At 44.7% G+C, this 16,256-nt stretch overlaps 1 protein-coding gene across 17 annotated transcripts in view; it reads left to right on the top strand.

The window, feature by feature from the left end:
• ACTR3B (actin related protein 3B) overlaps positions 1 to 16,256 on the top strand; it is a 93,454-nt gene that overhangs the window by 33,337 nt on the left and 43,861 nt on the right. For 13 of the 17 annotated variants that reach the window (XR_005021181.1, XR_005021186.1, XR_005021182.1 and 10 more), the window contains 4 exons: positions 8,807 to 8,902; positions 9,819 to 9,926; positions 13,104 to 13,247; positions 16,002 to 16,175. Coding sequence is in view for 9 of the 17 variants with exons in the window: in XM_036863152.1 (XP_036719047.1) it covers positions 8,807 to 8,902; positions 9,819 to 9,926; positions 13,104 to 13,247; positions 16,002 to 16,175 (522 nt within the window). In the remaining 8 variants the exon portion in view is untranslated. Of the gene's footprint in view, positions 1 to 2,626; positions 2,753 to 7,783; positions 7,862 to 8,806; positions 8,903 to 9,818; positions 9,927 to 13,103; positions 13,248 to 16,001; positions 16,176 to 16,256 lie in introns of those variants that run through there. The other 4 variants (XM_036863154.1, XM_036863153.1, XM_036863155.1 and 1 more) reach the window with 4 other exon arrangements.

The raw sequence follows: 16,256 nt of genomic DNA, 5'->3' as shown, positions 1-16,256 counted from the left end.
CCATACCTAGGAATTGCCAAGTGTGAATGCTGTGTTTTACAGGCCGCCATGTGTTTTCTCTCCCGTGCGTCTACAGTGGTTTACGTAAAATAAATGGAGCCAGGAAACTGACAGTGTGTCTGAGTGGCTTTGTCTTTAAAGCCTCAGTAGATCACAGATTCCCACCCGTCCCATTTGGCGTCTTTCCATCTCTCGCGTGTTGCGTAACAACCTGTTGGACGGGACTTCGGGAGCGCACGCCGCCCTGCAGCTTCCTTCTGTCCGCCTCAGCTTCCCACGCCAGGAGGTCCCCTCTCACTCCACTCAGAGGGACGCTCAGTCCTCGCCTGTGGAGCAGACACACACCACCAGGACACAGCCCGCAGGAATTGTTTCCTACAAGAAATTATTTTCTGCTTTAGCTGACATTACAGGCTAGTAAGATAAAACCACTTTCTCGGAAGGAATTGGAGGTGTTTGGTGTGAATATGGAAAAGTCCATTTGCCAAAAATGAGTACCTGTAATGAATACTCAAAAATAATCAAGTTTATTAAATTAAACAGAGAAAATATTGTGTTGTGTGTATTGTGCTTTGAATTTTGCAAGGTCAGTTCATTGCATGATGTGATTGAGGAAGTAATGAGAATGGTACGTTTCTTTCAGGTTTATGCCCTTAAGTCGTCAGTTAATGGAATAGTTCAAGGGGAGTAAAGCAAGTATAGAGATTTATGGCCGAGTCTAGAAGTCAGTTGAAGACATTTACTGAACTGCTATACCAGATAATGCTTTTTGGTATAAGAGAGTCTAAAGGGGTTAAATTAAAGGTCCCTCAGTAGCCCCCCAAATTGTTCTTTCTGACTGCGGTGACCAGATGCCTGAGCGTATAGGTGAGAATGAGCTCATTACGGCTCACGTTTTTCAAGACGTTTCAGAGACTCAGCTGTATCGGTCGTGTGGATTGAGCAGATAGCAAATGGGAATCCTACTCTTTTCTCCAATACTGAAGTGCCCAGAGTTCAAAACAGAAGCATGTATTTTAAAGAATTGCAGTGCTCTTGAGTGGAAATCGAGTTACAACTTTAGAAGAGATTGGCAGACTTTTTGAATATGAATCAAGGAGGAAGAGCAAGCAGCACGTGCTGATCAAGAATGCCTGAGCGCCAGGAGCCGGCAAGATGGACATCCCAGCTTAAAGAGAGAGAGAGAGAGAATCGCCCTTCCTTCGTCTTTTGTTCCATTCGGGTCCTCAGTGGCTCAGATGACACCCGCCCACATTGGTGAAGGCGTGTCTCTGTTCTCAGTCCGCTGAATGCTAATCTCTTCCAGAGACACCCTCACAGACACACCCAGAAATGATGTTTTACCAGCTCTCCGGGTGTCCCTTAGCCTAGTCAGGCTGACCATGACGTGGTAAGTCCTGACTCGCCATAATAGTTGCCTTCCTGGCTCTTGAGAATGATGTAGACCTGCTGTGTCCAGTACGGAAGCCACCAGCCGGTGCGAAGGTTGACAGCCCTGGGTATGCTAAGTCCGTCACCCCTGGCCCACGTGCTTTCCACCTTACAGTACCTTGTCATCTCCTCTCCTGGTCTCCCTGCCTTCAGGATTTATATTTTTTAAAAGGTTTCTTTACTGCAGTTATAGAGAGGCTTGGGGGTGGAGCAGTGTTAGGGACATGTGTTCAGTTTGCTCTCTTTATCCAGAAATATGGATTGGTTTTATGGAATGGATTAATTCTTTATTTTTGAATTAATACCAGATGATGTTTCACCATTATTATGAATAAATTTGTTTGTGTAACTTACATTCATGTGATGTTTTAATCATATGCTTCAGTATTAAAAAAAAAATAAGAAAAACTTGATATCTCCTATTTAGATCTTGTTGTAAATAATGGTTTGGGAAAGTTTCATTTAAATTGGTCTCCTAAAGGAACAGTTACTGGTGGTAAACATAAAAGAAATGGAGGATTGAGGAAAAAATGGGTTTATGATTATGATTCTCAGAACCCGTAAGAATATGCCTTTAATAATGCTGAATTTGATTCAGGAGCCAGGAGAACCTAATTACATTGTAAACATTCCCTTAAATAGAAGTATGTATATTTTAATGTAAATTCTTCACAGATGGTGAATTGTTTGGCAGCAAGTAATTAAATATTGGTTTTAGCAAGCTAAGGGTTTTATTTTCCTTACATACATTTGTAGTAGGGAGGGCAGTGCTGGCAGGGCAGCGTTCTGGTGTCATTAGCGGTCTCTGTGCTCTAGTATCTCTAGCATATGGCTTTCATTCCGAGGTTACCTGATGACCCCACGTTGGCTCCTGCAGCTCCCTCATCACCTCCGCATTCCAGGAAAGAAGGCATTAAGAGCGAGCAGAAGGGAGTCTACTGCTTGAGTCTGCCTTCAACCCTGTAAGGAGCTTTCCTAGAAGCCACATCCATCAGCTTTTGCTTCTTCTTGGCCGGAACTTACTCACTTAGCCATCCCTGTCCATGAGGAAGTCTGGGAAATGCTTTTCCTCTGGGCCTGTGATTGATCAGTGGTCTGTCCTTAAGGCAGAAGGGAGAATAGGTACAGGGTAGGCACGTTGCAGTGCCTTCCATAATGATGTGACTACAGGTGTGAAGACAGTGGCAAGACGAGAATTCATTCAGCTGTCTTCACCACTCTGGCTGGATGTGGCGAGTTCCATCCCCATCGGGAGCCAGAAGGCCAGGAAAAGCCGTGTCGAGACGCACTGCTGCTTCTGCCGTGTTGCCGTCTTGCCTCTGTGAGTTTCTCCGTCTGGATAAATGAATCAGGAAGTTGTATTGGGAGTTTCTGTGGCCTTTACACACAGGCTGTAACCCAGGGTTTCACAACTCTTGTAAAGATTTTTCTTATTATAGAACTGTAAGTGTGATTTAGAAAATTTGAAAGATATCTGTGGGACTTTTCACATCCCATTAACATAAATATTAACATTTAGTGTATCTTCATTTAATCTTTTCACCCATGTTTTTGTATGCCTTTGCATTCAATATTGTGTCCTCTGTCCCGCTTCCCCCGTTTTCTTACATTCTTTTCGTAATCCTCATTTTAATGGCTATACAATCCTCTATCCAGTGAATATTTCCTATCTGTTTAGCAGTTTCACTGTTTTTAGATGTTTACTGTTGTTTCCAATTTCTTGGTTTTCTAAGAAGTAATATGAAGTAATCTTTGCACAGTGTTTTCTATATTAGCATTTTTTATATTAAAAATATAAAAATTATATATAATTTGGGGGTACAGAAGTATTAATAATTTTGAATCTTTAGCATACCATTTCACGCTGAAATCTTCAGTGCACTAGAGGTCACATTATTAGAACTCTTGTCAGCATTGATTAATATTATTTTTGATTATTTGTTGTCAACTTGCATTTTTAATAACTTTGACCTTAAACATTTTTTCATGTGTTTATTAGCTGTATTTTTTCTTTTGTGAATTGCCTATTCATGTCCTGTGTTTTGTACATACCAGTGTTTTATTGCTTTTCCTATTGCTGTGATTTCTATGATCTTTTTTTTTTACCTAAAAGTTTCTTTTGTGATGAAATGTACATAAAATTTACCATTTTTACCATTTTTGAACGTACAGTTTGGTGAATTGAGTACATTCACATTGTTGTGCACCCGTTACCACCATCCGTCTCCAGAACTTCCTCATCTTCCAAACTGAAACTCTGACCCCATTGAAGAATAGCTCCCCCTTCCTGCTTCCTCCAGCCCCTGGCACCCCCCATCCTGCTTTCTGTCTCTATGACTGTAACTATTCTATATCCTCATATAAGTGGAATCCTACAGTATTTTTCCTTTTGTGACTGGCTTATTTCACTTAGTATAATGTCTTCAGGGTTCAGCCACATTGTAGCACGTGTCAGAATTTCCTTCTTTTTAGGGCTGAATAATATTCTGTTTTATGTATGTATCACATTTTTATACTGTGAACTCTTCCATATAATAGATAGGAAGCTGTTGTCAGGAGCAGATACTTTTTTTTCTCAATTGTTTTTTTTTCCCTTTGTAGATTATGTTTTTGAATCTGTAAGTTTTTATGTAGTAAACCTGTTTTCCTTTGATGTTTATACATAATTTTCATCCATTTGGGATATATTTGGAACATCATTTGACACTGGACTTAAACCCAGGAAGAATCCAGGAGCCAGGGTCAATCTACTTCTTGCTGGGAATGTCTTCTGTAGGCTCACTTTTTGCTTCAAACCAAATAGACAGCTCTTAGCCGGCAGGCAAGAAACGTTCCTCGACTGTGCTCACCCTTTTCATGCCTTTTTAGTTTTCTTCTCTTGATCCTTTTCTCCCCCTCTACTCAGTTTAAATGCTTTGTTTATAAAGTTAACTTATTAAGGTGCTTGCATTTCTCTTCATGGTGAGAAAAGATTTTATAGATCTCTATAGCTAATATATATAATTTTTCTGGTGTGAATTACATTATTGATGGTATAGCTGACATTTATTCAGCGCTTGCTATGTGCCCTGCCCCTCCCCTCACCAAGTATTTACATGTATTCACTCATTTATTTAATCCCACCAACAACCCTGGGGGAGGTAGTTATTAGGCCTGTTTTTCAGATGGATAGGAGGTACTTTAAAGAGACATAGCCAGTACTGTTGGAATGTGTAGCTATTATTCATGTACTTTAAATGAAAGAAATCTAAAATAGTAATCATAACACAGTGCCAGCTATGTGCTGGGTGCTTTAAGGTATTAACAAATTTAATCTCAACCCCCTGAGGTAGGCATGTTAAAATAAGTTATGTTGTTGTTGGGTGACTTTCAGATCCCTTATTTACAATCTGCTTTTGATGACTTTATTATTTCTCACATATGTCTTAAGATTGCTTTCTCTCTCCCATCCAGGGAATATTATATATTGATTCTAATCATAGTAATTAAAACTTACTTGGGGCGCTGCGTTTGAGCTTTCCGTCATTGCTACACAAGAGTCTAAGCTAAGGCCCCCCGCGAGCTGACAGCCAAACTTGCTTATTTGTTTGAAGCGATAACACGCACAGCACAGAATTCAAAAGGTGCAGAAGGATTTCCCGTGCATGTGTGTCTCCTTCCCAGCTCTGTGCTGCCCCCCAGATCCCCTTCCTGGAGGAAAACACCTTTACCGGTTCTTAACCAGAGATAATTGTGTGCAGGCATATGGATTATACATAAACTTGTTTTATAAAATGGTAATGAAATACACATATGGCTGTAACCTTGTTTTTTATTGTAAAACCTTTAAAAATTGTGATTAAAAACATGAAATTTACTCCCTTAACCTTTTTTAAGTGTGTAGTTCAGAGTGTTACCTATATTCGCATTGTTGTGTGACAGGTCTCTAGAACCTTCGCATCCTGCAGAACTGAATGAAGCTCTGCCCAGTGAACAGCTCCCTATTCCTCGCCCCCGTACACCTTGATTTTTTAAAAAAAGTTGTTGATACAGAAGAACATACAAGGGTGTGTAAAGTGTGGGGATGCCTTTCTCTTTTCACTCAACTGTTTATCGTAGAGATTGTTTCATACCGGCACACAAAGAGCTCATCCTTTTTTTTTTTTTTAAGAATTATTTATTTATTTATTTTTGGCTGTGTTGGGTCTTCGTTTCTGTGCGAGGGCTTTCTCTAGTTGCGGCGAGCGGGAGCCACTCTTCATCGCGGTGCGCAGGCCTCTCTCTATCGCGGCCTCTCTTGTTGCGGAGCACAGGCTCCAGACGCGCAGGCGCAGCAATTGTGGCTCACGGGCCTAGTTGCTCCGCGGCATGTGGGATCTTCCCAGACCGGGGTTCGAACCCGTGTCCCCTGCATTAGCAGGCGGATTCTCAACCACTGCGCCACCAGGGAAGCCCTCATCCTTTTTAATTGCTGCAAAGTGTAGCATTTTATGGATGTGGCATAATTTGTTTAATCAGTTCCTAGTGATGGGCATTTAGGTTTTTTCTTTTTTAATATTTATTTATTTGGTTGTGCCGGGTTTTGGTTGCGGCATGCAAGCTCCTTAGTTGCAGCTCGCCGGCTCCTTAGTTGCGGCACGCACGTGGGATCTAGTTCTCTGACTGGGGGTCGAACCCGGGCCCCCTGCGTTGGGAGCATGGAGTCCTAACCACTGGACAACCAGGGAAGTCCCAAGGTTTTTTCTGATCTTAGAAGCAATGCTGACTTTGGACCTCTCTGAGGCACCTTGTTTTTTCTTGCCTAGAGAATGTAATTTGATTTTGTTTCATGGTCTTAGCTAAGAGACTGTCTTTAGTGAGTTTCTCACTGGTACTTGCTGATGATTTTAGTAACAATAACTCACCACGTGCTGGGTGCTGCCGTGAGCACTTTATTTAGACTCCTGTGAGGTCAATGCTAATTACACACTGAGAGGAAATCACTTTCCAAACTTAGTAAGATTGAAGGTGGGACGAGCTCTCCTTTTAACTGGGCTGGTGTGGCCTGCCACCGTGCGACAGGTGTGTGTGGCCTTAGTTCAGCTGTTCTACTGTATGCTTTGCTTTCTGGTTTTAATGTGTTTTATTTATGTATTAGTATTTTAAGACTTATTATTTATAAAAATAATTCATAATTAATAATTCATTAAAACTATTTTAATGTAACTATACTTCTGTGTAATATATTTACCTGTGTTTGTTTAGGTGTGATTACTTCCTACTGTGCTCAGTGATCAAGTTGGTACATTTCCACATTTTCTTACCTCCTCTTCCTTCCTCTGTCACCTGCTTTTGATTGATTATGTTACTAAACTTATTCTACTATTTACAACTTTGGGTTTACTGATGTCTCTGATACTCTATAATAAAACAATTATCTTTTGATTCCATGGTACAAGGATATCAATGTCTATATTCTCTCCTTCCATCTGTACCTCTCCTTCCATCTGTACCTCTCAACTTGATGCTGGTTCTGCTGTTTTAATTTATAATGTTTGCATTCTGTTCTATAGCTATTATTCCCTGGAAAGAAAAATCTTTATTCCTACATCTTAAATGGATTAATTGCTCACTGTGAGTCTTTGGCTGTACTTTCTGCATTCTTATTTTTTGGCAAAAGCTTATCTTCTAATAGTTAACTCGTGAAGGCTTCATAGGAACCAAATTCTCCCGAGTTCTTATATGTTTAAAGTTCCTTTGTTTTTGCAACATACTTGATTGGCAGTGTGGCCAGAGGTAGAATTCTTGGGTCACACCTTCCTGCCCTGAAGACTCTGTAAGTGTGGCCCCATGTGTCCCAGTGCTACAAACGTATCTGTGTTGATGGCCAAGGCTGGCTGTACTTTTCCTGCTTTAAGGGTGTTTTAGGTGCTCGAACTCAGCATAACAGAATCCCACAGGCTGAGTGGCTTACACAGCAGACATTTGTTTTCTCACAGTTCTGGAGGCTTTAGGTCCGAGATCAACGTACTGTCAGGGTTGGTTTCTGGTGAGACCTTCCTTCCTGGTGTGCAGACAGCCGCCTTCCCGCTGTGTCCTCACGCGGTCTTTCCTGTGTGCGTGTGCGAGAGAGAGCTCTCTGGTGTCTCTTCCTTTTCTTACAAAGACATTGGTCCTGTCGAATTAGGGCTTCCCCCATGACCTCATTTAACCTCGATTACCTCCCCAGAGGCTTCGTCCCCAGATGCGGTCACACTGGGGGTTGGGCTTCAACATAGGAATTTTGGGAGACACAGCTCAGTCTATAACAAAGGGTAATGTGGGAGTTTTTGCCAAAAGGCCCAGAGAATTCTTATTTATTCTTTTTTTCTTTCTTTCTTTCTTTGTTTTGCAGCTTAAATATGTGATGTATAACCATATTTATTGACATGGAAAAATGTTCACAACCTATTGCTGAATGACAAAAAAGCAGGTTTATTTATTCTTTTTATCTTTCTGTAATCCTGTTAATTTCCTCCTATTTGATAATGGTTATTATTTTAAAATAGATATTTGAATTTTTTGAAATGTCTTTATCATGATTTTCATCTGCTGTATTTTTACATTTTTCTGGGTACATGTTTTTTTGTCTGCCATTTGTTTTTCCTGTTCCTTTCCTCTCTTCCCTCTCTTTTTCTTTCAGTGTTTTTATATGGTCTTTGGCTGGTTTCTTTGTGTTCTTTCCTCCTCTTTGAATGAGGGGAATTCTTCCTGGACAGGCTGTGTGTGTGAGTCGAGGCCGGGCAGGGGGCAGTGTCTGGGTGAATCTGCTTCTGCCCAGCTTTTTCTGCCTCGCAGCTGATGGCAAAGATGCTTTGTCTAACCTTGCGGCCTGTGCTCTGATGGCAGGTGGGGCTTGGGGAGGGAGGCTTCTCAGCTGTTCTGCTCAAACTGGTCTTGTTCCAAGCACGGGCTCACTGCTTTTCCTCTCTCTGGAGGCCTGTGTAGCTTGCCTGGGGTCTGAAGTCACCGGTGTTCCCTCTTGGCATACTCACTCGTCTCGGTGGGGTTATTACTACCCTTGGCAACTTGCTGCAGGGCTCTTCAGTTTCAGGGTGTTTGGGTGTTATGTTATCGAAGGTAGAGTTCCCTTTTCTGTAACTTGTTCCTGTTTCGGGGTGGTTAATAAGAGCAGAAGTGTTTAGAGAGGACTTTACTCTGCTGTGTCAAAGCTTTTAAGCCCCGCAGCCAAAGTTCTTTAAGACAGTTTCTTTAAGTACAAATTTCTTTAGAGTACGCTCTGGGTGTACGCTACCTGTAAAATCAGGAAGTTGTACAGAATCCTAATTAACATGCTTTTAGGTTAACTTTTTTATGATTCTGATATAGTTACATGAAATTTGGGTGAACACTAAATATAGTGAATGTTTTCTTACAGACAGAACCTCCACTGAACACACCAGAAAACAGAGAATATCTTGCAGAAATTATGTTTGAATCATTTAATGTACCAGGACTCTACATTGCAGTTCAGGTAAAAACAAAGTGATTTTTATGATTCCCAAATGACCTTAGCTGTCTAATAGTGGAAGAAATGGTGATTCTCAAGGCCTCTGTTGTAAGATTGTGCTGCTGTGCATTCTTCCTTTTCCACACCCTACACACACACACACACCCACCCACCCACCCCATTCAGGTTTGAACTCAGACACTGTACAGACCATGTTCTATGATTTATATTTTTATGTTTTTACTGCTGGTATAGAGTTTGTCCAGCTTTTGTCTTTTTACATGCTTTAGAATCTAATGTATTCTTCTCTGGGTGACAAGATCGATATGATGGTTCTGTTTTGGCTTCTTTCACTTCTGATCATAAAAAAGGAAAGATACTATAATATCTGCTAAAAAACAAAACAAATGTCTCTAGAGGGTTCCCCCTTTGGGATCTGGGCTCCTGTGTTTCCATGAGCTTGTAGGACTTCCTCTGAAGCTACTTGTTCTTAGTGTGGGAATTTCTGTTGGTTTTGGATTTTGTTATTTATCTGCCACCCTATATAAGGGAATTGACTGAGATTTTGGGGAATAAATTTTTAGAAAGTATCTCCTAAAATGTTTTCTGCATATTCCAGTCCCTTCTAAGAAAAAGGAGAAGGAGTTGCATAGAAAATTAATTTGGGAGATAGCACAGGCTGTTGCCTCTGGTGATTCTCTCCGGCTTTTCTATGCAAAACTTTTATTTTATTGAAAACTTGACCCCTCCAGATGAAGTATACAGAATTTGCGTGTTAGTTGTTCAATTTGGAATTTGAATTTTGGGGGGAAGATGGAGGATAGGGAAGGGGAAGAGTTACTCATAAGAAAGGTCTTATTGATTGAACCTGAGAACAATCAGGTGCAGTCCTTGGGAAGAGTTTCTCCGAATGCTAATGGTCTCCGTGTCTTTGGTGCAGGCAGTGCTGGCCTTAGCAGCGTCTTGGACCTCGCGACAAGTGGGCGAACGTACATTAACGGGGATCGTCATCGACAGTGGGGATGGGGTCACCCATGCTATCCCAGTGGTAAGCAGAGTGTTCAGTGCTTCGCTTTCTGTAGGCCTCCCCCGACTGGAGGTAAGGGGAGAGATTAAAGGAAAAAACCCTTCTGTAATTAAGGTACAGAAGTTAAGGTACTTTCTAAAGTACACTTTAGAAACCGTAACTGTACTTAGCAAAGGTAACAAGAGTCTTTAAACTCAGGTATGTGAGAAAGAAGAAGAAGACCAGTGTCTTCGGTGCTGGCAAGTTGGAATTCATGCTGGGAAGTTTCTGCAGTCAGGATGTCAGCAGTCGTTCGGGGTCTCCAGGGCTCTGCCTGATCACCGGGGGTCCATCACCAGGAGGGCCTTCCTGGCTTACGTTCTGAGCTGTCAGCTTGGGCATCAGTAGGTGTGGTGCACGGCCGCTCTGAAGGGTGAGCTCTGTGACACGATGTGGACGGCTTCAGCCAGCTCACGCTTTAGAGAAATCGCTTCTTGTTTTTCAAAATTTATTTAAGAGCCAAGAAGGGGAGATTGTTCCTTTTGACTTGCAGAATGCTCTGCAGTGTCACTTTTTGGTTTTAATTTTCAAAATATTAGAGAAGTGATTCCTAATTCAGGGTCAAGAGACAACGTCTATATTTTTCTTTCGGTCCCGTGGACTATTTAAATGAATTATTTGAAGTTTGCTTTTTTGAAGATGAATGGAAGCTGCCTGCAAGGGGACACACAGTGGACAGTCAGACCTCCTCTTCCTTCTCATCCTCCTCCTCCAGGCCCCCTGCTCAGAGAACCCTGTTACTAGTTATTTACGTATATTACAGGCATATTTTCTGCATATATGGGGTGCGTGTGTGTGTGTATAGCTCCTTTTAAAAATGCAAACTGGGTTTGTTTTTTTTTTAAACCATTTACTTTAATTGAAAAAAGAGCCACCGTTTTCATTTCAGGAAGTGGAAGGAATGATGTACTAATAGGCTAAGGCTTTAGTTCCTGAAAGGCCAGGAATCACTGCAGGGGAAGGTCAGTGTGTCGTCCCCACGCCCTTGCCAGTGTGCCCTCCGCGGGGCGAGGGAGACGGGGTCGAGCCTCCTCTGTGCTCGGAGCGCCCCTCGGCCGGGCTCCGAGCACTTCCTCCTTAGGGGGCTGTGACAACTGTTCGTGCTCCTTGAGGAGTCATGCTGACCGGCCTTCTCTCTGAGCGTTGCGCTCAAAGATGAGCACAGACCAAGGTCCAGAGAGGTGCTTGTGGGCCCTGCTTCTTTGCCTTCCTCATCCATCTGATTGAGGAGAAGAAAAGAAAACGAATGCCACACGGTGTACAGGCCCACAGAGAAAGCCGTTGTTCGACTTTTTTATGTTTCTCAGTTCAGTTTTTTTGCTGATTATAAAAATTACATTTGTTGTACAAAATTTGGACAAAATAGAGAAATGTGAAGAAGAAAATAAAATGACTCATAAACCCACCTGGAGGGCTGCATCATACTTTTGGTTGTATAGCCTTCTAAGCTCTTTTTCTTAAACACATGTGTGCACGTTTTAAGCAAAATTGGAATATCCTATGTCTGATTTTGTATTCTAATTGTACAGTGTAATCCTAAAATTATCTTTTGCATGTTGGTTTAATCCCTAATGTTTTTTCCTAGGGTTAAATATTCTGTGAAAAAATAGTAACTACATAATAGCCCATCATGTGGGGGTGTAACATTACTCACTTATTTTCCTGTTGTTGGATTGTGGGTTGTTTTAATATATCTAATGCTGTGATGAAGCTGATACTTACTTAACACTGGTTGAATTCATTTTAGAAAATGTTATATGTAAGGCATGGATTACAAAAATTGTGAATAGTTTGTGTTAGAATTCATATTCTTAGGAGTTTTGAAGTTGATCTTTATTATTTTAATAATTTGTACATACCTTTTATCTGGATCTTAAAATATTTTATAAATGGCTTGGACTCTTTAGAAAGGCCACACCTACTCTTACTTGTAGAAGTAGGTACATCAGAAGAAAGCACACGAGGAATTCAGTGACTTGTTCTTGCAACTTAACTGGCAACTGTATCTGTGCTTACGATCGTTAGAACTGAGGCCCCCGAAACATGGAGTCACTCCTGTCCCTCTGTCTCAGGGGCACCTGGCACAGAAGCCACTGCTTCACGGGAATCGCGGAGTGTTTCTTCTCTACCTGATGAAGCTGGGTAGGGCTTCTCTCTCTGACTGTCAGCTCTGTAGAGCAGCCGGAGGCTCCGAGCCTGGCTTCCGTGGCGCCATTCCCGCAGGGAGACACACAGTGGACAGTCAGACCTCCTCTTCCTTCTCATCTTCCTCCTCCAGGCCCCCTGCTCAGAGAACCCTGTTACTAGTTATTTATGTATATTTCAGGCATATTTTCCGCATATATCGGGGGTGTGTGTGTGTATAGCTCCTTTTAAAAGGTGTGGGCCCTCGGGCCGAGCTGCGGGCCGCCGGCAAAGGGCTGTAGCTCCCTTCCTGGCGCTGGCAGGGGGCGGCCCAGCGAGAGGATCCCAGCTCCTCCCGGCGTGGTCTCACATGGCAGAGCATTTGGGTGAACTGGCCAGAATCACTCCTACCAAGTGCCGCTCTTTGTACAGTAAACCGGACCGTTTATTGAGTACCTAACTACCGGTCCCAAGCAGGGCTGTGAGCTGGACTTACTCTGTTTCGTGAATTCTGTACTGTAAACCCCGTTTGCCCCATATTATGGATGAAGGAACTGAGGATGAAACGTGTTACCCGACGTGTCCACGGCCACTCAGCCCACAGACGTGGAGCCGGATTGAGTCCAGGTGGTTGCGGTCCATGTCCTGCCTGCTAACCAAATACGGGTGGATTTATAGTTGTTTTAATGATTTTATAGATAAACGTCTTCCTTTTGGTTAGAGGAAGAAAAAAGTGATTGATCCATTGTTCTGACAAACGGCAGTACTTTTTGGAAATGAGCCATTTTATTTGCTTTTTCTCTTTACGTTCCTGACGAAGACGTCATTTTGGTGGCTTACGGGGCATCTCCGGTTCTACTACCGGAATTGTGCCTGCAGTCGTTTGAAAAGACCTCCAGGCCCGAGCTGGGCACAGAGTGGGGGCTCAGTAAATGCAGTGACGCGGGCGGGGCGGGGCGGGAGACTGACCTAGCGTCCAGGGAGCCCTTCTCTCCTGGAGTCGCTCACACGCCGTCTGTCTCCTCTTCTTCCTAGGCAGAAGGGTATGTCATTGGGAGCTGCATCAAACACATCCCTATCGCAGGGAGAGATATTACGTATTTCATGCAACAGCTGCTGAGGGAGCGGGAGGTGGGGATTCCTCCGGAGCAGTCGCTGGAGACTGCCAAAGCCATCAAGGTAAAAGCAGAAGCAAACGGCCGGCTTGCGGGTGAGAGAGGAACGGTGTTTGGGTGCTTCCCTTGCTGCCGAGACCCCCCGCCCTCACCCTCCTTCCTCCCCACTCCCCACGAGTGTGGGTCTCGATCTGTGTACGCTTGTGGAGCTTCCAGCTATACTTGAGAACAGCCTGACCGAGGCTGGGCGCTGGGGTTGAGCGCCCTACGCAGTACGGCATTGTTTCATTGGCGCCCGATAGGTGGAACCTTGAGTTAGCTGGATGTGCCTCCCACGTCCCCCTCCACGTTCGTTTCTAGAGTCAGGAACAGGCGGCAGCAGCGGCCGTGAGGAATCCTGTGAGGGCAGCCCGTATCCAAACCGGTTTCCAGTAGCTGGAGTCTGTGGTCCTGTGCCCTGTGAACTACACTTCAGAGCAATGCTGTTCTAGGGTGGAAGCATAAAACAGAATCCACATGTAGTTTCCAGACAGTAATTACCATGCTGGAAAAGTTACAGGAGGTTTTAAAATTAAATCAATAAGAGTAGAAGGAAAATGGCTCATTGGTCCCTTTTTAAAATGCCCGCTTGACCTGATCCATCAGTCTGGTCTTTGTATGACTCTGTGTGTAGCAGTTGACAGACCCTGATTAAAGGAGCTTTCTTTTCAGGTTGCAAAATCAGGACAAATTATTGTGTTTTTTTTGAGCCAAAATGCAAGAGATTCTTAGTAATACAAGCGTGATCTTCATATAGATGAAGAGCAAGGGTTTTGTTTGTTTCTGGAGAAGAATTGAAACGTGGGGATGACACACGGCCTTGAGCATACACTTAGCTTCTGAGCCGCAGGGGAGTTTAGCCTGTTCTCCCACGCCCCCATCGCTGCTCCCTGAATTCCTCGCACTAAGCACCCAGGACCGGGCTGGATAAAAGGAAAGGAAGCATGGGGCGGGGGCGGGACTCCCGCGTTTCACCCGCCGCTCTTGGTGAGCACAGGTGTTCTGAGCCCGGGCGCACTGGCAGTGGTCAGGGCTCCTGTGAGGAGGGGCCCGTTGCCCCATGTGCCCAGGACGGGAGCACCGCGAATGCCCAGCCAAGGCACCAGGGCCTGTCCTTTCCTTCTGGTGGGAAGGTTGTAGAAGCAACATAAGACTTTCTTTTTAGAATAAAATATTTCCCCAACTTTCCCTCTTCCTCTCCTTGCCTTTCTTCAAGGAAGGAGATTTGGGTCTCTGATCCAGGTTCCCTCACCACCCCCTCTTTCACAAATGGGACCCGGCCCTCGGGGTGGACGTGGGGTGAGCAGAGCCCTGAGTGATGATTGGGAGGCATTTCCTCTACTTGCTGGCTGGCTGGGGTCCGGCTCTGACCCTGACCCCGGGGCTGGCCCGTTCAGGCCCCGACAGTGTGCCGCTCGGCAGTGGAGGTCAGGAGTGAAAGACACTCCTCGTGTTCCCTCCAGGTGAGCTGCACCGACCCTGCTGTTCGTTCTCGCCTCACTTCTCTCCCTGACGGAGGAGATCCTGGAAAGGGCGGTTAGAGCCCCTGCACCTTGTTACTCCCGGGGTCGCTGGTGGGCCTGAGGCTGGTGGGCTCTGGCACGCACCGTCCTTGCAGCGGGCGTCCAGAACTTAGGGCCGACAGGGCTGTGCTCCATCCCACTTCACCGAATCAGTTAAGCCAGTTGAGGTGCCCTAAGAAATTGACCAGGCCTCTTAAGGCAATGTAATGTTTCTGTCTCCAGTCTGTAGATTTAAAGTCATATGGACTGACTCTGTTGTCAACAGGCAGGGTTGTGTAGCTTATAATTCGACAAAGTATATCAAGGATGGTATTAGGATCTGTTTCAGGGATTCTCAGAAACTTTAAACTTGATATCATGAAAAGACCTTCAGAGGTCCTTCTAAAATGTGTAGTGAGCACCAGTTGTGTGCCTGGTGTTGAACAAAGCCCACCTTGCCCACAGGCAGCTTACTTTCAGAATCTGCCACCCAAGTTCCACCTGCTGCTTTGCTGAGGTTAGCTCTCAGGACAGATGATCGACCCAGAGATCCCCAGTCGAGCGTCACCAGATGCTGAGGAGACACTTTCCACCCGTCAGGCTGGTCCGGTGCTGGGGTGGAAACCATGAGCGGGTTCTCGTGCGTGGGCGTACGGCAGCTCCATCCCGCCTAAGTGGGCCTTTTCTTTTGTCCGTGGTACCTGCCGCCTTCTAGCATGCTGTGTCATTTACTTACATATCACGCTGTCACTTTACTCTGTTGACTCTCAGCCAGAGCGTATGCTCCAGTGGGCAGGGGTCTGTGTGTGTTTTGTTCACTTGCGCATCCCATGTGCCTAGGCGCTCAGGGAATGCTGTCGTGGAGCCGATGACCGTGCTGTGTTGGGCTGCACAGCAGGTTCACGGCCCACCGGTGGGCCCTGGTGGGCATGGGGTGAGATCCACCGCATTCACCGTGGGGAGTGCGGTCTGCTGGTGGAGGGTGGATGGCGGTGTGTGCCCAGCCAGGCGCTGTGTGGAGAGGGGTACCTTTAGACATCACTTCAGACGATACGCAGCAAAATTTGATAGGGTAGGGCTGAGGTTCATAGCCGAGCTGCAAAGGAAGCAGATTTACAGGTCCAGAGCGTAGTCATGAAAAGTCTATGAGGCTTGGCCACGCGTCCACACTGGAGTTGCGTGTGGGCGGGACTCATTTCAGGGTGTTTGATGCTGCGGGTTACTGGGTACTTGTCAGAGGGCAGACTCTGGTGACATCTCTGTGTGTGTGTCTGCAGGAGAAATACTGTTACATTTGCCCTGATATCGTCAAGGAATTTGCCAAGTATGATGTGGATCCTCAGAAGTGGATCAAACAGTACACGGGGATCAATGCAGTCAACCAGAAGAAGTTCATTATAGACGTTGGCTACGAAAGGTTCCTGGGCCCTGAGATTTTCTTTCACCCGGAGGTACGATGTTAGCTTTTTGAGTGTGAGGTATGGCACGTGTGGAGCGATACTGCCACCTCGTGTGTGTACGGAGCGTCCCCA

Source organism: Balaenoptera musculus, chromosome 9, assembly GCF_009873245.2.
Source record: "Balaenoptera musculus isolate JJ_BM4_2016_0621 chromosome 9, mBalMus1.pri.v3, whole genome shotgun sequence".
Lineage (NCBI taxonomy): Eukaryota > Metazoa > Chordata > Mammalia > Artiodactyla > Balaenopteridae > Balaenoptera > Balaenoptera musculus.
Note: the sequence above shows the minus strand (reverse complement) of the source record. Positions and strands in the feature narration are given on the sequence as shown.